The following is a 19894-nucleotide window of genomic DNA, read 5'->3' as shown; positions in this document are numbered from 1 at the left end:
TATATATATATATCTTAAAGACAAAGACATGGATTAAGGTGTATCACAATAAATGAAAGGTAATTTGGGAAGTGAGACTTATTTATTTATTTTTAATTTTTTACGTTTGTTGGTGTTTAGAGGTGTTGCATATTCTAGTGATAGGTGGGGTCTAGAGTAAAACGTGTTCAATTCAATTGCATTTGAAAATTACATATTATTAATATTATCATTATCATTATTGTTATTCTTACATAAAAATGTTTGTAAATTTTGATACATTTATTGGTATCCTTATCACTATTTGATCATTAGAGATAACGATAATCGCAAATGTGTTAAAATTTACGATTTTAAAATGCGATAAAAAACCGTCTATTTACATTTGGGATTTAATCCCATTAGGGTTAATCAAGTTAATGAAATGTGAAATGTTCCGGTTTAGGGATTTTATCAATCGACACGAGTACCACGACGGAGTATGCAAAGAAAAGGGGAAAGGGACAATCCCGAAAATCTCTCCGTCCGTATAGCCGAATCCCAAATACGAAAAGCCACGAGAAGAAACGTAGCAGCAAAAAGGGAAATTTTTTTCCATTTGAGACGAAAAGGAGAAATTGGGATTGGATAAAACCACCAATCCACGGAGACAATCCAGTGGGAAAAAGCGCACAAGCACAGAAAAAGGGGACGGATGATATCTTCTTCCTGTATTGCCCCAGATTTTACTTTCTTTGGACGCCATCTTCAATCCATTTGCTCCTGTAGACATTCCAATAGAGCATTTCATCCAAGAACTAGAACACCCACTTGGATTTTTTCACTGTATTCCAATGGAGAAGGAAAGGGTTGAATCCAGAGTGCAGTGAAGTGGAAGAGAAGAAGTTGAGAAAATGGGCATTTTGTATGAAGATTCTGTGGTTATTACTTCTGGAGAAAAGCAAGGGGATCCTCATGTTATCACTGTGAATTGCCCTGATAAGACTGGCCTTGGATGTGATTTGTGTAGAATCATTTTGCTTTTTGGTTTGAGTATTTCAAGAGGAGGTAATACCTACTCCTTTCTCTTCCTTCCTTTTGTTTTATCATCATTCTGCTCGAGACTTCTAGATCCTGATTTCTATGATTGTGCTGTTTTTCTTGGAGTTTTCACAAAAAAATTTGGTGGGTTTCTGAGATTTGTAGTGATTTTGGTATAACCCAATTTGGATTTTCGCCTTTAATAGCAAATAGGTTAATTGTTCTTAGATCATAGTTTTCATTAGGGGTTGTTCTAGCTTATTTTTATGATTATCAGTCTTGTTCAAGTAGAGATGTGGGTTTTTTTCTCTTTGATCTGTTGATCCTATTGTTACTTCTGGGTCCTGACCATGTTCTGTAATATTTTCTTTGGGAGCAGATTTCTCGACGGATGGAAAATGGTGTTATATAGTCTTTTGGGTTGTGGGGAAGCCTACTACCAGATGGCCTTTGTTGAAGAAGAGGTTGTTGGAAGTCTGCCCTTCCCATTTTTCCACTTCAGGAATACGCTTTTACCAGCAAGAAAAGGAGATACAGAAACCTCCAGATGTTTTTCTATTGAAATTTTGGTGTTCTTCTCATCCCAAGGGCCTTTTGCATGGTATTATTATTATTATTATTATTATTATTTCCTGAAAACTTTAGAATTGAAGTTGGTTGATGATGCATATATGCTAATCGAAAGACTATTAGATCTTATATTATAGGTTTCGTTCCATGCAATATGTATTCTCAATGTTAGTTTTTGGCTAAAAATTCTTGATTAATCTGCTAAATTCCTTATCGAAAAGATGAATGTTTGTACCAGTTGGGCCTTATGTGATTTGGATAATTCAAGAAACTTCTCAAAATTAGTTAAACCATTGAGGTTTTAGGGGTGTAATCTGTTTATTCTAAATAGTTATTGCTTTTAGTAAGAATGAAGTCGTTTAATTGGTTTACAATTTACCTTTGGCTTTAATGAACTTCAATTCATATGTCATTATTGTCATTGTTCTGACATTTGCACCCTGTTATCAAGGAGAAAGCTTATTTCTCTTCATATATATGATTGGGATGTTCTTTGACCCATGATTCATCATTTTTTATACTGATCTTCAAAGATCTTGATCTACCGTTGCCCATGTTGTTGTCGATGCATCATGCAACGTTAAGCTTATTAGTATATATGCCAATTGACCTGTTTCATTATGTTCTCCCCCTGTAGATGTGACTGAGGTCCTTTGTGAGCTAGAACTAACAATAAGAAGGGTGAAGGTTTCCACTGCGCCGGATGGAAAAATGATGGACCTCTTCTTTATTACCGATACAAGGTATGCCATTCAAGATATTGTGTTACATTGTGCTGAAGCCATAAAATATCCTTTGTATAAGTATGAATATTGGATTGAGAATCTGGAACTTGAATGACTTGCTTGAATCTTGTGGGAATTTAGGAGAGGGAAAATAGAAAGAATGCAAAATCGACTAGGTGTCCAATGCTTTCTTGATAGATACATAACATAATAACCTATAAAATGTTAATCAAATGCTAACGTACCTTAACAAGAATTAAACCCAAATCATGGTTTGAATGTGAAACGATATGTTCTAAATGATATGATCTAACCAAATTTAACGTTCAGAACATAATCATTGACAGAAGCCACCATATTTTAGGCCGTGTGACTTTAATAAGGAATGTGCTCAGGTGTGCCGTTTGTCTTGATTCCTAAACTATATAGTGCGTTTGTGCTTTTCCAAGTAGTCCTTATATCTTGTACATTTGTTTAGACAGTCTTTTTTCCTAGTAGTGCCATTTTTTCAAACAATTCTGATTGGTGTTTTTTGGGGTCAAAATTATTGCAACCAGAGAACTTCTTCACACGAGAAAGAGACAGGAGGAGACAATGCACCACTTAAAAAAGATTTTGTCTGATGTCCTAATGAGTTGTGAGATCGAGTTGGCTGGCCCAGAATTTACTGCATGTTCACAACGCTCACCATATCTACCTTCCTCCATTTCTGAAGAATTGTTCAGTTTGGAGTTGCCGAATGGACCTCCTAACAAACATCCTCCCTCGAATTCGGTTGTCGTTGGAGTGGACAATGCTATCAGCCGTTCTCACACTGTTGTTCAACTTCTTTGTCGAGATCACAAAGGTCTTATGTATGATATCATGAGAACTTTGAAGGATTACAATATTCAGGTAAATTTCATTCCCCTCTACGTTCGAGCACTGCATCACAGTCGTCACTCGTTTGATGTACAGCTTCTCACTATATTTTTTGCAATGTGTTTCATTGACCTGTATGAGATTTATTAACTACTGCCTCTCATTTTTGAGTTTTAAGAAAGTTTGATTATTTGACGGTTAGGTTTCCTATGGACGGTTCCATATCAACTCAAAAGGAAAATGTGATATTGAGTTATTCACAATGCAATCAGATGGCAGTAAGATAGTTGACCCGTACAAGCAAAATGCTCTATGTTCCCGTCTAAGAATGGAACTCACACGCCCTCTTCGAGCTGCTGTGGTGAGCAGGGGTCCTGACACTGAGCTTCTAGTAGCCAACCCGGTGGAGTTATCTGGCCGTGGCCGCCCCCTCGTTTTTCATGATATTACTTTGGCACTCAAACATCTCAATATGAGCATATTCTCGGTACTAGTTCATTATCTAATTATTGCCAAATCATGGCTTGATGTTGTGTTCTAACTACTAAATGAAAAACCATTTTGTGTTCTAAGGTGGAGATAGGGAGGCACATGATCCAGGGCCGGGAATGGGAAGTTTATCGAATTTTGCTCGACGAAGGTGACATCGTATGGGTGCAGCAGAACAAGATCGAAGAGGGTGTCCGAAATATACTGATGGGATGGTAATACTAAAAAGGAATTTGATAGGTCATTTTACAGTAGTAGCTCTTTAAAACTGTACAGTCTGGCGTAGAGTAAAAAGTAAAACTAAGGCAGAGGGTGTAAATGAGAGTTGCATCATGGAAAGATTTAAAAAGCTTTGATGGTGTTGTTTTTATTACATTTAAGATTTGACAGTTTAAGCTCTAATCCATAAACTTATTCACAAACTTCATTTTCTCTTCTTTTTATGTCTTAGTTTTCTCTGCTCTTCTCTACCTGTTTTTGATGTGTTAATGCATAGAGAGTACGACAAAGAGCCTAGCTACTCGATGGGTTCGGTTTGGTTTTGGTCGATTTTTTACAAATTGAAACGGTTTGGTTTTTATTTTGGAAAAATAAAGGATTTGAACTAACTGTATACACCCATTGTTAGACTTGGAAGTTGCAACTTGAAGACCCCATTTGAGTCTTGACTAAGGTGTAGTTATGGCCCAATATGCTTTTAACAAACGGCGATCTTGCGAAATTACTGTTTTTAATCCACCAGAAAATGATAATAATAAAAACAAAACAACAATTAATTATTGTAGGCAAGTGTTCATAATTTAGGACTAAAATTTCTTTATCAAAGTAGAAATTCATATATATGATTGAATGCATAATACCTCTTTATTTTGTTGTATTTCAGATTTTAAGCAAAAAAAAAAAAAAAAAAACAGTTAATTGACAATGAATTATAATGAACTTTAGGGAAATTGTCGGAAATAACTCTTACATGTTGTCATCTTTTACAACTAACACCCTCACTCTTTTAGAGAACTTGGTGAAATAGTTTTTCTCGATACTTTTCGATCGAGATTGATATCGAGATTCAAATAAAAATTTGACTTCATGTAAATTATCATTGTACTAAACTCACTTAAAAATTTAATTAAATCGACCATTTTTACTTTTAGGTTAGTAATAACTAATAATTTATTTTAATATAATAAAAATCATATCATTAGTAAATGAAGAGGCAAGACAAATACCAACATGAGTACAATTTCCCTGTGATTGATAACTACAAACATAATTTTTCAAAATTTATTTATTTAAAAAGTATTTTCTTTTATTTATTTATGTATATAGGAAGAATCACGTCGATTTCTATTGTTTTTCTAACACATGTATTTACTATAGACATAATTTTTTTTTAAAATGAGAACTATAGACATGCTTGAAAGTTGAAACATACTTCAACTTTTTTAAATTAGAAAAAAAAAAAACATAAACAAAAACAACCGACTTCAAAACTAGTACTTTAGATGACGGTTTTGATTTAAAAATGAAAAATAAATAAATATCGCGTGTAGTTGCAAATATATTTTCTAGGGTTCTTCAGGAATCTTAAGAAACAAGACGAAGACTCAATTCTATCAGAGCATTTCACTCTAACCGCACGAACTAGGTATTACCCTTTCTCCACTTTCGTCATTTTCTCCAAATTCTCAGTATCAATTGTTCTTTAGGGTAGGAAACATACTAGATGATTTTCGTTCTCGCCGATTTTCGTCTTGAATTTTGCTTCGATTTCTCAAATTTTACCTTGGTTTTTGCTGTGCAGGAGGATTCTTCTGTCTGTAATTAGGAGATTGATATGGCTGGAAGAGAAGAGTACCGAATATTTGTGGGAGGGTTGTCGTGGGACATCACGGAGCGTCAGCTTGAGAATGCCTTCAATCGATTCGGCAAAATTATCGATTCTCAGGTTACCCTTGTTTATATATATTCGTCGATTTATGGTTTGATCTGTATTGCTGAAAACCGAAGCAATTGGACTTCGTGTAAGCTGAACACATTGGAATAAGTTATTTCTTATACGAGAAGGAAACAGAGGAAATTGTATAATCGGTGTTATTTCGTGTGAATCTTCATATGAAGAATACAATTTCTAAATTTACACCCCTTTTTCCTCTAATTAGCTTTTCCCTCTGATGATAGCATGTCAAAACACCACAGATGAACTGCAAGATTAACTTTTACCATCCGAAGCCATAATTTTTTGTTTTCTCAACATTGTTTTATTACAACTTTAATTTTTCTCCAAACTCTTCTCTTTCTGATGATGTTTCTTTTTCCCCTTGTGAATGAGGATGCTGTTAATGAACTTTTTGGGAAGCGGTTTCAGTATCCATGTAAAGTTGAATGTTCCAAGATGCTGAAGGTCATAGGCTTGTATGTGCTTAAGTATTATTTGATTTAGATCTGCTGGTTAAGAAAAAGTGCTACGTTACCATCTGGATATTGGGGATATGGTTGCCTGCAAACTCAATCTTGTGCTCTAGCTGATTGGGGTTTGGTAGGATTTTAATTTGCAAATTCAGCGACTAATTGTTTCTGTGGGATAAAAGAACTTGACATTCATGGTTTTAAACCAGAGGAACTATTAACAAGCAATGTGTTGATGCCTGCTCGAGCAAACCTTTCTTGTTTTATTGTTCCTTGATGTTTTGATAAGGACACTGAAGTCACTAAAATGTTTAAGGATTTGATTGATAAACGTTCTAGTATTTTCTTGGAGAATTTTATCTTGCTTTGGATGATTATTAAACCCAACATCTCATCTTTGGCTTACCCTACTTACCAATGGTATGACAAAAAGTCTAAAAGTTAATGATGAAGTTTATGTGGTTATTCGAGATGACGTATGGGGCAAAAAGTTTGGCTAGATTGCTATATTGACTCAACTAATGAGTTTGCTAAGTCATCTAATCCCAAAAAGTTCTCAGAAGACATATGTCATGAATGGAACATTTTGTTGTATGAACTACTGGCTGCTTCTTTGTAATGCTTTCTCCGTGTTCCTGTCCACGACTAATTATTATCGAAGTGAGAGATTGCTGGTTTCTCATTTGCTAGTTTGACTGGTGTTGAGAGTTGTCAGTTTTATTTAAGATGAAGAATACGTAAAATGGTGCATCTTTTTTGGCTAAGATTTATGATGGCATGCAAAGGTACAGTTTTGGGAGATCAATAACCATTTCATTCTTTTCAGTGGACACTACATCTTTGAATTTCATTTTTCTGGGATGAAGTTGCCGGAGTCCCCTACTCTTCCAGGCATGCTCAGAAAGTTATTTGCACCGGTTTTTGTTTAGCAGCTTATGTGGCTAGAAATTGGACTAGTGATGCCAGGCTTAGCAGCTCAGACATTTTTTGAAGAATTGGCCAAACTGCATTTGTAGTCTTTAGTTTGACATGTTTTCCTCATCGTATGATGTCAGCTGGATCGTAGATGTCAGTTTGAGGATCTTTTCTGATCAGTTGTTGTCTTCTCTGGTGAGCTTGTTAAGTACTATGCCGTGGACAGGACTGTGGACATTGATGTGGATATTGTTGTTATCCAAAGCTTCCAGAGCTCTTAAGGCCTCTGATGTTACTATGTTAGACTCTGTTTTCTGTTATGACCGAGCATTATTAATGTCTATTTGTTGGGTATAGTACTGCAGTCTGCAGGGGAGTGATTGGATCTGAAGCTAAATTTGAGTTCCTATAGGTGCAGTGTTGCAGTTCCTATATAGAGGAATGGATTTAGGTTGTGGCAACATGAGAAATTTTGGAGCTGTAGTTTTTCATTCGTTTGTTTTCATCCTTTTCCTGTTGTTTGGAGTTGTTTCTCAAGATTGATCAAGAATGCTGCTGTTTTGTTTTCCTTTTTTGTGGTGTCGATGTGCTAGTTTTCTCATTTTGTACTCATTGACAGTCTTTGTCTTAACAGAGTTTGAATTCGTCGATTATTGATTCTATTTAAACTTAAGAGGGGGTTGAATATGAATATGTACCTAGTTAAGAATGGTTGCCATGCCAGTTTTGTCCTCATCAAGTTTTCTAGTACAGCCTCTTGTGTCCACAAACTGATGGGATCTCTATTTCAGAATAAGTTGGCATCTCCATTGCTTGAAATTATACTGTCTGGCGAAGCTTGCCTACGTCTCCTAGAGCATTCATCCTGGAAGATATGTTGTTTAAGGATTCATCTTTCTTTCTTGAGATTTATTCCACCATCTACTTCACATCACATCCCAATATGATTATGTGACAGCTCTGTTGAGGCTAATCCCTTAGTTGGAGTAATACACATATCCAATGAAGTGTTTGTACTGGGTTTTTTTTTTTGAGTTAAGATTGACTTTGAGGGCCATTTTTGGATGTCTGACTGTACAGAAGAAGCCATGTAGCCATTTTTTAATGGAATTATTTCTTTTGAATAAAAGGGGACCATAGTCTAAGATACTCTCACTTCAGAAGATAGACCTAAAGACGTGCAGGTTCTTTTGTTTTGTTAAGGAATTGTGTAACATGTTGCAATGAGTTCTTCATAAACGGACAAAAAAGTAAGTTGTCAGACTGTTTAGTTATATATTTTAAAACATTTTTATGTTGTTATTATCAACTACTTTAGAACGAATTCTCTTTGATGTTTTACTTTTTATCGGGCATACAGCATGTGATAGGCTGAACTTCATCACCAGCTTGTACCCGTAACTTATTCTGTTATTCTGATTCTCTAATGGAATGTAGGTTTGTTGCCATGTTTTCTGAATGATAATTTGGTGGAGTCTTAACCTCTATTTTTTGTAGCTGTTGTTGGAGTTTGAAACCTATAGATCATGGGAACTGTTTGGTATTGAATTTATATCTCTTGACATTGTCACAATTGTATTTATGGGTTCAAGCTTCAAGCCCAAAATTGGGTTTAATTTGCCACGCTCTTAGATTAACTTCGTGTCCATTAACTCCAAACTTTTATGGGTTGTCAACTGGGATCTTAAATACCAAAACAAAACACCTTATATTGGTGGTCGGGATGTGGAGTTCATCTTGAAGCCTGTCATCTTTGAACATTGAGGGGGTGGGAATTCTGGGCTATTTATTTATCTTTAATTGTGGTGGTCTTCATCCCTGTTTCTTTGATGCTGTTTTTTGTTACATTTGACAAATTTACTTTATAATGTAGGGTTAGACTATGCTGATGGCTGGTAGTGGTAGGTTTCAAGTTTTCACTTGGTATACATTATTAGCATGGTACTTTAGTAGCTCTGGTTTAATCACTTGGTTTAAGTTTTATTGGCTGTTCAACTGATTTGCTCTTTGGCATTCCTGTAGATAATGTTGGAAAAGAATACAGGCCGCCCACGTGGCTTTGGTTTTATTACATTTTCAGATCGCCGGGGAATGGATGATGCTATCAGAGAGATGCATGGACAGGAATTTGGAGAACGAATCATTTCAGTGAACAAGGCTGAACCTAAAATGGGAGAAGATATGGACCATGGTTACAGGGGGGGAGGATACTCAACCGGTGGCAGGGGTAGTTATGGGGGTGGGGGTGGGGGAGGAGATAGATCTGCGAGGCAAGATGAATGCTTCAAATGTGGGCGTCTTGGACACTGGGCTAGAGATTGTCCTTCAGTTGGTGGTGGCCGAGGAAGGGGAGGAGACTCATTTCTTGCACGTGCTCGGCTTGGGGATAGTGATCGTGGGGATCGCTTTGCTGGAGATAATAATCGTTATGTGGATGATCGCTATGAAGGTGGTGGGCGCTTTGGAGATAGAGATCGTTTTGATAGCAGCAGCAGGGACAACAAATATGGAAGTCGCGATCGCTATGTTAGTGAAAGGTACTGACCGATATTTTCTGTGGTTGTATATAAATTTATGTGTTTGAAATAATTATCACTGGGAAATGATAAATTGGCAGAATAGGGATCCAATATCGTTCTTTTGCTGATTGTCAATGACTGCTCAATTATTTCCTTGCAGTATCATATAATTAATCAATCCTCTCAGTTCTGATTTTATACATAAATCTGCAGGTACCCACCTGGTGGAGATCGCTTTGGAAGCAGTAGGTATAATAATGATTCTGATCGTTTTCCTGTAAATGGCTATGGCAAAGATAGGGGGTACTATAGAGATGGTGGACCTCGTGGAGTTGATAAGTATGGAAGTGGCGGTCCAGCACGCAACGAGGGAAGAAGCTATAGAAACAGACCAGCTCCTTACGATCGCCCTAGCCGTGGTGGGCGGCCATCATCATTTGATCGTTATTGAATGTTTTTATTGTGTAAGCACATTATCAGGTTTATCTAAAGTACCACATGCTCGGTGTTGTGCTGTTAGTTATCTAGGATGTAGTTGGAGTACCGTGGCCTGACTGACAGACAGATTGTTGTGGTTTCGTGTAGCTTTAATGTATCTGAGTTTTTGTTCAGCGACAGATAAATGTTCTAAAGAACGATGAATGGAAAGAGAACAGATTTAAGTTGACCATTTTGTGGTTCCAAAAATGTTGAGGTGAATCTTGCAGGGAGTGACATAAGAAGGTCGAGTGGAGGACTCTTAAGGCTCGTTTGATTCATAAGTTGGGTTCATAAACAAATTAGTAGAGATACAAGTCTAGAGGGCAGTGGCACCGTATTTGTGTATTTAGTAGCACCTTTTACTGTGCAGAAAAGAGGTATGATAGAGGAAGTAAAAATGAGAGATGAAGCTTGGAAATTGGCCTCCCAATAAGCACCAACCAACAACAAACTCTGCTGTCAGTTAAGAGTGAATGAAAGAGAGACTCAAATTGAAGACATATGGTTTGGTTTGGCCCTCAATTGGAATCACTGACTTGCTTTTCTCAATATATTACTGTTTTCTATATTTCTTCCACTCTCTTGTTCCTGATTCTCTTTAACTTTAGGGATGATGAGAAAGAAAAATGTGCGCATATTTTGAGTGCGCTCTATATTTCCACTAAACGTGATTTTCTCCTTTTACATTTTTTTTATTAAAAAAATGTAAATATAAGAAATGTGAGTTAACATGAATAATGAGGTAAAAAATGTGAATTAACATGAATAATGAGGTAAAAAATGTGAATTAACACGAATAACGAGATAATAAACTTTTTTAATAATTGATGAACCAAACAGTAGGTGGGTTTTTTTTATCCACCAAACCCAACTCAACTGGAGGGGTCAAACGCTCCCGTAATGTATTTAGGTGCATTTACATCAAGTTTTTTTTAGAACAATATGAGTAGAGGGATTCAAACCACTGGTTTCATGATCACTGGCGAGCAAATCCCAAGGCAGCTATCTAGCCTTTTCCCATCGTTAGTTTAAATTGAGGAATAAGAATAAATTAGGAAAAATACCCCGTAAGCTATTTCAATGTTATTATTCTGTCTTTTTCTTCTGTCCGGTATCAAAGCCACTTGAAGTCGAATGCCTCACCCGCACCTATTTCGTCGCACCAACTTCCTCAAACACAAAGGAACGGGCACTGCTCTCAACCTGTCGTAACAACAAAACAAAACTCCATACCGGAGGATCATTACCTTATTCCTAGAACGGAATAAATCATATTTTTTTAGTTGGATCATTATGATTGTCAAATTACATTATAGTAAACAAAAGGGCAAAGTAACCCCTCTAATTTCTTTAGTCTTCGCATCCAACAGTTTGACTAGTCTTTATCCTTGACAACTGAGAGGGGAAAAAAAAAAAAAAAAAACAAAACACAAAACACAAAACTATATTTACCATCAAATTCATCTCAACTCCTTGATGATTAAATATGAACTAAAAAAAAAGGCAAATAAAGGAAGTCAACAAGGGAAGAAAAGATGAAATAGAGCAAGTCAAGAAAGCCGATTTTAATCTAAAACTACTCCGTTAAATGTAATTTTCTTCCATGTTGATTTTTGCAAGTAATTAAAAAAAAATTCTGCAAGCGTTCTTTGTCCCGCTCATAATTCCTTAGATTCTTTTCGATCTCCCAACTTCTTTTAGAGATTGATTTCAACCTTTTGATCTTTTGATCGACACCCATTAAACAAACAAACAAACAAAAAAGCTTCCATTGAACAAATATCACAAAGAACTGCAACCATAAAAACCAAATAGGCACAAGCCATTCTCAGTATACAATGAGCAAAAGCTTCAAAAGTAGACAACAAGAAAACCTGCACATGGAGATATTAATGATTGCTTCAACTAGTAATCCTCATCCACTGCAAGACATTAATAATCAACAATAAATTTGAGCACAATCAGTATGGCGAAAAGCGATCTGCAGCAATAATAAACATTCAATTTAGATAAACTAGTGAAAAAAAAACATCATAAATTTTTTAAGGAAAAAAAAGTATCATAATTGAGACGGCAACAAAACTTCCTGTAGAAATTAGAGCGCAACAAAAAGAATCAGAAATCTAAATTACTACCTTGTTTGGCCAAGTTATTTTACAAGCAGTGTACTGCTGAACCGGCTGAACAAGTAGTGTATTGGTCAAGGATACAAAAAGATGACCTGCTGAACAAGTACCCTGTTTTACAAGCAGTGTACTGTTTTACACTAATTTAACCGGCTGTAAAAGGCTGTAAATGAAGTAAAACAAAGAAATACCAACTAAAACAGAGAATCAACTACCCCTCCCCCCCCCCCCAAATAAAATTACAAAGAAAATCCATCAGGAGGGTAGTATTAAAAAATGTTAGCAATGTTGAATGTATGGCTGATTTTGAGATCAGGAGGAAGATCTAACTTGTAGGCGTTTTCTCCATATTTTTCTAGGATTCAGAATGGTCCCATCTTCTTGTTAGAAGTTTAGCCCGGTAGGTAATCGAGATTTCTTCAAGTGAACCATTACTAAATCTCCAATAGCAAATGATTTTGGTTTTCTATGGGAATTTGCATTTTCTAGATGAGCACGAACCTCTTCATGAATGTCCTTTATTCTTTGAGCCATGAAAGCTTCTCCACTTAAATCAACATTAGAAGGTAGATTAGATAGATCTAATATGATTCTAGGTAAACAAGTATAGACTATCTCAAATGGAGACTTTCCTGTTGATCTATTTGCCATGCAGTTGAAGGCGAATTCAGCTTGGACCAAAGAAAGATCCCACTGTTTCGGTTTGTCACCACTTAAGCAATGAATCAAGTTGCCTAGAGCTCTATTTGTCATCTCAGTCTAGCCATCTGTTTGGATGACTTGTAGTGCTGTAGAGTAAACCCGTTCCAAATTTTTTCCATAGGGATTTAAAAAAAAAAACTCATAAATTTCACATCTCTATCGGACACTATAGTTTTTGGTATACCATATCTATCAGCAATATATTGTAATAGGATAGGGATATTTTGGTAAAATCAAGTTAATCTTAGTTAATTCTTGATTAATTACATTTTAATTACCAATTTAGTTTTAATCTCTTTTAGTTATCCTGTTAGGACTCTTGTAATTCTCTATAAATAAAGAGAGCCTCCTTGTATTAGGTCATATTCTCATCAATAAAAAGACTCTTGATTTGATTCTTAGAGATTTTTCTCCTTTTAGCATTTAGGTTACATCAAATTGGTATCCGAATATGCGATCTGGGCCAAGCTGACTATCGCCAGTGGAAGTCCGGGAAACTCTTGGTGATGCCGATCGCAAGAGGGAGCTTCTGAGTTGTGCTCGTTGCCAAATAACACACACCTAACTAGGTGAACCTTTTAAATTCAAGAAAATTGAGAAGAAACTTGAAGAATTATCCAAGAATGGAATTTTATAGAAGATCTAATGCATTTTGGCACATAAATTACTATTCGTGCTATGGAGAATGACCAAAAAGGTTTAGAAATGTTCGAGAAAATTCAAGAATCGGTCCCATAACAATTTTGATGAAGAAACTTATTCAATAACACTCAATTTGTACATCAATCCTGAAGTATTGGAGGAAATGAAGAAGGGAACAAGAAAATCCAACGTTTTTGGGAGAGATGACTCAAAATGTGGAGCAACTTTCTGAACATTTGCAAGAACTTAAAAAATAATTAATGCAAGAAAATCAAGAATCCATCCAATGGAGCTGTGAAATCAGACAAGGAAAAGAAATTCATTGCAAAGATGAAGACCAACCGCACAAAAAAAAATTGAAGAAATTGTCGACGAAAAGGCTAAAAAAATCAATGAGATTAACTCAGAGATTGCACAACATGAACCGGACGAGGAGGAACAATTGATTAATGAAAATGATAGTGGGGACGTTGAAAGCAAAGGCACGATAGAAGCAGAATAAAACAATACCCATGGGCGTCCTACTTCAAAAAGGTTCGAAACCCTAATTGCAGTCGACCACGAAACAACGTGGAAGATGAAATGTTCGAAATTCAAAAAAATTGGGTTTCTGAGTGGAATAGACGGCAACATACAAGAGGTCGAATTGAAAGTTGACAAAGGTGACTCATGTGAGGAAGAAGATGAGATTGACCTATTTGTTGTACGAAACAATTCAAAAGATTTGACCCATTACCCAGTCGACCAGACCCGCATGTGTCACCAAAGCATACCAAAAGAATTACATAAAGAATTTGCACCTTCGATTTTCTGCCCATGCCTAAGGAAAAAACAATTTTCAAATTTTCGATAAGGGTTTCACATTGTGAAAGGATTTATTTTTACCAAATGAGGCTCATATAACCGGAAGATTATTGTTGGAGATCTTACAAAGGATTTACAGCGAAAAAATAAATATACCACCTATTAATTGGAATTGCAGGGAAAAGATAAATATTCCACATATTAATTGAGCTCAAGAAATTTGGATGTTATTGATATCGGTTGTTCAAAGGTGTTTCTTTTTTAGTGGCTTACTTTTTTTATTTTTACTTTCATTTCCGTTTTAAAACTTGAGGACGAGTTTCTTTTGGGAGGGATAGAATATGATGTAATAGGATAGAGATATTTTGGTAAAATAAAGTTAGTTTTGGTTGATCCTTGATTAATTACATTCTAATTACCAATTTAGTTTTAATCTCTTTTAGTTATCCTTTTGAGACTCTTGTAATTCTTTATAAATAGAGATAGCCTCCTTATATTAGGTCATATTCTCATTAATAAAAAGACTCTTGATTTGATTCTTGGAGATTTCTCTCCTTTTAGCATTTAGGCTACATCAGTATCTATATATATGGTATGACCTAAGATTTGAACCTTTTATTTTTTATTTTATTTTTTTTTCTTGAAGCAGGAACCTTTTAAATTCACCTCAAGCTTGTCAGAGACTTTATTTGTTCTCTCTTACTGTATGGACCATTTGGCCAAGGATCAATATACAAATGTTCTAAGTAAGTTTATGTTTTAGTAAGCTCTATAAATGCAACCAACGAGCTCAAGAAAGGAAATGTTCAGGAAAACAATCCCTAAATTATGCAAGAGAGTAGTGAAAGAGAATGACACTATATATACGTACTACATACTTGAAAGCATAGAGATATGCCTTGAATCATGCACCTTTAACACTTGTTCATCTAATTGCTCCCAGCAAATTTGCCACAAGCCTTGCATCTTCCAGTTCTATAAAATTAAGTAGATATCAAGTCAAGGTTGGAAATACGGACAGTTCCTTCTTTTTTTTTTTTTTTTTTTTCCTTGGAAGAAATTATAGATATAGTTACTGACAAAATTGAAAAAGAATAATTAAAACAAAGTCTAAATGATATTACAATTCAACTTGTTTTACTTACAGTCTCTCTAAGATTCATGTCACAAATAGGCTCATTGTAGGTTTGCACTCTCCTCAAATTGGTGTTAGGAAGTTTTGCGCCCTACAACAAGTTGAGGTCAAGACACATTGTATGGGATAAGATGGGGACTCGTATTTTAACTCGGTCACTATGCAAGTCCTTGAAAATAATAAAATAAAATAAAATGAAAGGATCAAATTTTGAAAGAAAGGACAAAGTTCAATAATCCACAAAGATATTTGGTTTGTTTAATATGTTTTTGGGTATGAACCACTACAGGTATCTACCTAATGGATATTCTGCATATTCTGCAGTCAAGGATGGGAGTGATGTAAAAGAACAAAGAAGAAATGTTCTTGTTGGCTGCATCATCTTTTTACAGCCCACACCAACCACACAACAAAGTAAAAAGAAGAAAGAAAAGTTTACTACATGGTAGACTATGGTAGAACAACTAGATAGACTGAAAAACGATGGATACAGTATAGGATGCATCCATTTTTTCTCCCTAATTTGTAAGGTTGATTTAGGCAGATTTCTAAAATAAAATCAAACTTTGAAAGAGCAATAGAGGAAGAACATACCTGCTTTTGTCATGCTTGGTCTTGGAGTGTGTTTTTTTTTTTTTCCTTCTCATATCAAGTAGCATTCTTTTGTGGATGAAATCTCTACCTACACCTACCAATAGTCTCGGCAAGAACAGGAGCCATCCTTAAAATGGTGAAACCGAGTTGCATCTCTCACAATGATTTCCCTTCCTACAAGCTTGGAGATGAACTTTATAGCAGAATGGCAGTCATTACAAACTCTAAGGTTTTTCATAATCCTCAGTACAGTGTTCTCTGGAGTACTTAAAAGCCCAAATGCTACAGCAAGTTTTTCACTGTGATGTTTAAGAATCTGCTCCTTCACCTCTTCTTCAAGGTCATGAAGTACTGATTCAGTGTCTGGGATGAAACCCATCTTTTTGATCTCCTCCCACATTTTAGCCATCAACTTGTAGATTTCATCTTTCTGTGGATGTATAACGTCTTCAACTCCAAATGCGTGAACTTTATTCTTAATATGAATCCAGCTAAGTCCTTTCTCTTTCCTCACTCCTCTATTCTTCATTAGCTTTCTAGTTTTGGCAGCATTTTCCCATTTCCCGCATGCCGAATACACATTAGCAAGGGCCGAGTAGGCCCCGCTGTTTCCTGGATCAATAAGAAGCAGTCTTTCCGCTGCAACTTTTGCCAGATCCGCATTTTTATGAACTTTACAAGATGCTAGTAGCGATCCCCAAGCTATATTATCTGGTTCTATAGGCATGCTTTCTATGAACTGGTATGCTTCTTGAAGCAATCCAGCCCGTCCATAAAGGTCGACCATACAAGCATAATGGCTTAGGGTGGGTTCAATTTCATGGACTTCAGTCATCATATTATAGTAATTTCGACCTTGTTCTACTAATCCCACGTGTGTACAAGCAGAGAGCACTCCTACATAAGTGATATGGTCAGGTTTTATACCAACCGAGAGCATCCTCTCAAACAGGTTGATGGCTTCTTCTCCAAGGCCATGCTGCGCTAGAGCCATGATCATTGATGTCCAGGACACAGTTTCCTTCTTGGCACTTGTAAGATCAAAAGTTCTTTTGGCTATATCGATGCTTCCTGATTTAGCATACATGGCTATCAAGGCATTAGTAACAGAAGCTGTTGAAGATTCTCCAGCTTTTATGGCACTCGCATGGATTTGTTTTCCATGCTCCAAAGTAGCCAAACTTGAACTTACACTAAGCATGGCCGCCAGGGTATAACTATTTGGCTTAGGGCCTTCGTTAACCATCAACCGAAACAGCTCTAGTGCATCGTTCCATAAACCGTTTTGCACATAACCAACAATCATGGCTGTCCATGCTATCACATCATGATCTTTTAATTTGTTAAATATCTCTCTGGCTGGTTTAACATCTCCAAGCTTGGTATATCCATCCAGTAGGGAAGTGAACGCTATAATGTTTAAATTTGAAGTTCTGTTATGCTCAATAATCATTCTAGCCATTTCTACCCCACCTGACTTTGCATACATTGATATTAAAGCATTGCCAACTGCTCCAGAAGTTTCAGTTTCTGTTCTTAGAATATAAGCATGTATCTGTTTCCCAATATTCAACTTCTCAAGATTGGCACAAGATGATAAAACGCTTGCCAAGGTGAACTTATCTGGCTTTAAAGAAGATTCATTCAACATCTTGGAGAATATATCCAGTGCTTTAAGATCATACCCTATCTGACTATACCCTGAAATCATCGAATTCCAAGAAACTATATCTCGGTCAGGCATTTTCTCAAATTGTGAAGCAGCAAGCTCAATCTGCCCAGATTGCATGTACAATGAAATCAAAGCATTCCAAGTTGAAATGTTTTTCAGCGTCATCCTATCAAAAACAACTTTCGCTATGACCGGATCTCCGCATTTTGCGTACATATTCAGTACGGAAGTCGCAACAGAAGCATGGCTACCGAGTCCGAGTTTAACAACAAATGAATGAATCTTCTTACCAACGTCCAAAGCTTGATTTGCCGCGCAGGAAGAAAGAACATTACTGACCGTGAATTGAGAAGGCGGGACTCTCTCAGATATCATCTTCGCAAACATCCAAATCGCATTATCAAATAAACCCAATTGATTGTAACCCACGATGATTGCAGTCCAAGAAACAGGATCGAAATCAGGCATTTCATACAGAAGGCGACGCGACGCATCAAAATTGCCCTGTTTGGCATACGCAGAGATCAAAGTGTTCCATGAGAAAGTTGACTTAAGGGGCATTTCATCGAACACTTGGTGGGCAAAGCTGAGTGACCCAGTTTTGGCATAGAAAGTCATAAGATTATTCATCAAATACACACCAAGATGAAGGCCTTTCTTAATTATTTGAGAGTGGACGGACCTTCCAGCCAATGGGTCTCTGATTCTAACGCTTGTTTGCAGGATATGTGCAAAGAAGTTAGAAGAAGCAGGTGAATTAGCAACTTCCATAATCGGAGATTAATCTAGAGACGAAACAATCCCAATGTTTAACCTCGACAGATTTCAAACCATCAATTTCAAGTTTCGCGTTTTCAAGTATGCCAAATTGGCGGGAGACGGAGGCGTCAGGTGCTTTGCTTTTGAAGCTAATATTGAGGCTGCTTGTATGAGTCGTATCTTATGGGGAAATGCCCAAAAATAGTACAAATTGGGGCTAAATAATTTTGAGACGAGTTTTCAAAATATATATTTTGTTATCTATAACATACATTTTTGTTTATATTATCAATTTCGAGATTAGAGGTTCGATTCTCTCATTTCACGCTTTAATTACAATATCTTTGTAAAAAAAAAATTACCACTTTTATCATCATCTCATCTTTTCTCTAACTTCTTTTTAACTTAGCTTCTTTTAAGGTCTCTTGTCATGCTTCAAAATTGTTAGGAACTTCAACCGTTTATCAAGCTCTCTTGCCATACTCCAAACTAAAACACGTGTATACCTACCTTAAATCACTTAAAACATGTATAAAAATGACTTGGAGTTGAGCGTTTCAAGTTTGAAAGTTAGAAGATAATTGCGATATAACAAAGGTACCTAAAAAGCTGCCAAAACATGTATATGCACACCTTAAATCTCTGTGATTGGCTACATGATTAATACTTAATATTCGAAAATAAAGAAAGGACTTTCTACACAAATAGTCTAAATCAACATGTCTAATTTCCTTTCTCACATCAATGTCTAATTATACAATTGTTTAGAATTTTCTATTTTTTATATGAATAGGTTAATAGGCTATTGTTTTACATAGAAGTTTACTTTTTCGGCTCTCCTTACAATTAAGTTTTTTTTTTTTTAATATATAATAATATTAACACCAAAAGAAGCAAGAGTAGTTTCTTGCGGTTGTGAATTTTCCAAAACGATTTTATTTTCAAAACCTATAAAAAAAGAAAATTTTTCTAAATATCCAAAAATTGTTACCCTCATAAATGAAAACAAAAATTGATAAGAAGTTTCAAGGGAGAAAACAAGGTATATGTCATATATACAACACTATATATTTGAATTTTCTAAAAATAAACCAGGTTACATTTGATAAATGCATGAACAAGACAATTTGTACAATATATCGTCTTATATACTAAACAAAATATGTGATGTATACTTAGATTGTTTTAATATATTTGTAAACACACCAAAAAATAAATCATGGTATATGCGATGTGTATTTACATTTTTCAATACATATTTAAAGATCTTAATAAGGAGGTGGTCGATTTTAAGTCCGGAATATAAAAGAAAAATCGAAATCTCCTAAAATGAAGGAAAATATTAATTTGAAATATTATGCATTAAATGAATATTAACTATACTTAATAAATTAAAAATAAAGTGAAAAATCGAAAATGATGTTGACAAAATAAAATTAAATATTTCAAAAGTTGATTGATGTGAGATAATATGATTAATGATATTTTAAAAAATT

At 35.6% G+C, this 19894-nt stretch overlaps 3 protein-coding genes across 27 annotated transcripts; 2 read left to right on the top strand and 1 right to left on the bottom strand.

Moving 5' to 3' along the window:
* The first annotated feature begins 400 nt into the window (after positions 1 to 400).
* LOC120081753 (ACT domain-containing protein ACR10-like) lies at positions 401 to 4066 on the top strand. The gene is made up of 6 exons (XM_039036900.2): positions 401 to 1026; positions 1379 to 1600; positions 2207 to 2312; positions 2852 to 3188; positions 3358 to 3642; positions 3729 to 4066. Exons 1-6 carry the CDS (start codon positions 873 to 875, stop codon positions 3861 to 3863), a joined length of 1239 nt encoding a protein of 412 aa, XP_038892828.1. The 5' UTR covers positions 401 to 872; the 3' UTR covers positions 3864 to 4066.
* Positions 4067 to 5139: 1073 nt separating this feature from the next.
* LOC120081754 (glycine-rich RNA-binding protein RZ1C-like) lies at positions 5140 to 10154 on the top strand. Of its 4 annotated transcripts, none has more exons than XM_039036905.2 (5): positions 5231 to 5289; positions 5446 to 8215; positions 8839 to 8888; positions 8988 to 9502; positions 9698 to 10154. In XM_039036905.2, the coding sequence occupies exons 4-5, from the start codon at positions 8991 to 8993 to the stop codon at positions 9933 to 9935; spliced, it is 750 nt and encodes a 249-aa protein (XP_038892833.1). In that variant the 5' UTR covers positions 5231 to 5289; positions 5446 to 8215; positions 8839 to 8888; positions 8988 to 8990; the 3' UTR covers positions 9936 to 10154. The 4 variants fall into 4 exon arrangements, with proteins under 4 accessions (XP_038892830.1, XP_038892832.1, XP_038892833.1 ...); XM_039036903.2 differs by having other exon boundaries at positions 8839 to 8906; XM_039036902.2 differs by lacking the exon at positions 8839 to 8888 and having other exon boundaries at positions 5140 to 5289; positions 5446 to 5589.
* Positions 10155 to 10751: 597 nt separating this feature from the next.
* LOC120081752 (pentatricopeptide (PPR) repeat-containing protein) lies at positions 10752 to 18608 on the bottom strand. Of its 22 annotated transcripts, none has more exons than XM_039036884.2 (6): positions 15968 to 18608; positions 15384 to 15464; positions 15117 to 15213; positions 12100 to 12201; positions 11839 to 11945; positions 10752 to 11359 (listed from the first exon to the last, which is right to left on the bottom strand). In XM_039036884.2, the coding sequence occupies exon 1, from the start codon at positions 18408 to 18410 to the stop codon at positions 16062 to 16064; it is 2349 nt and encodes a 782-aa protein (XP_038892812.1). In that variant the 5' UTR covers positions 18411 to 18608; the 3' UTR covers positions 10752 to 11359; positions 11839 to 11945; positions 12100 to 12201; positions 15117 to 15213; positions 15384 to 15464; positions 15968 to 16061. The 22 variants fall into 22 exon arrangements, with proteins under 22 accessions (XP_038892812.1, XP_038892818.1, XP_090171562.1 ...); XM_039036890.2 differs by having other exon boundaries at positions 11839 to 11886; XM_090315436.1 differs by having other exon boundaries at positions 11839 to 11886; positions 12100 to 12188.
* Positions 18609 to 19894: the final 1286 nt, after the last annotated feature.

Source organism: Benincasa hispida, chromosome 7, assembly GCF_027475165.1.
Source record: "Benincasa hispida cultivar pf3 chromosome 7, pf3_genome.v1.1, whole genome shotgun sequence".
Taxonomy (NCBI): Eukaryota; Viridiplantae; Streptophyta; class Magnoliopsida; order Cucurbitales; family Cucurbitaceae; genus Benincasa; species Benincasa hispida.
Note: the sequence above shows the minus strand (reverse complement) of the source record. Positions and strands in the feature narration are given on the sequence as shown.

Coding starts and splice junctions, on each gene's coding strand:
- LOC120081753 (XM_039036900.2), top strand. CDS start 873: ATGGGCATTTTGTATGAAGATTCTGTGGTTATTACTTCTGGAGAAAAG. Junction 1,027..1,378: donor TTTGAGTATTTCAAGAGGAG/GTAATACCTACT, acceptor CTTTGGGAGCAG/ATTTCTCGACGGATGGAAAA. Junction 2,313..2,851: donor TTCTTTATTACCGATACAAG/GTATGCCATTCA, acceptor TATTGCAACCAG/AGAACTTCTTCACACGAGAA.
- LOC120081754 (XM_039036902.2), top strand. CDS start 5,479: ATGGCTGGAAGAGAAGAGTACCGAATATTTGTGGGAGGGTTGTCGTGG. Junction 5,590..8,987: donor GCAAAATTATCGATTCTCAG/GTTACCCTTGTT, acceptor GCATTCCTGTAG/ATAATGTTGGAAAAGAATAC. Junction 9,503..9,697: donor GATCGCTATGTTAGTGAAAG/GTACTGACCGAT, acceptor ATAAATCTGCAG/GTACCCACCTGGTGGAGATC.
- LOC120081752 (XM_039036884.2), bottom strand. CDS start 18,410: ATGGAAGTTGCTAATTCACCTGCTTCTTCTAACTTCTTTGCACATATC.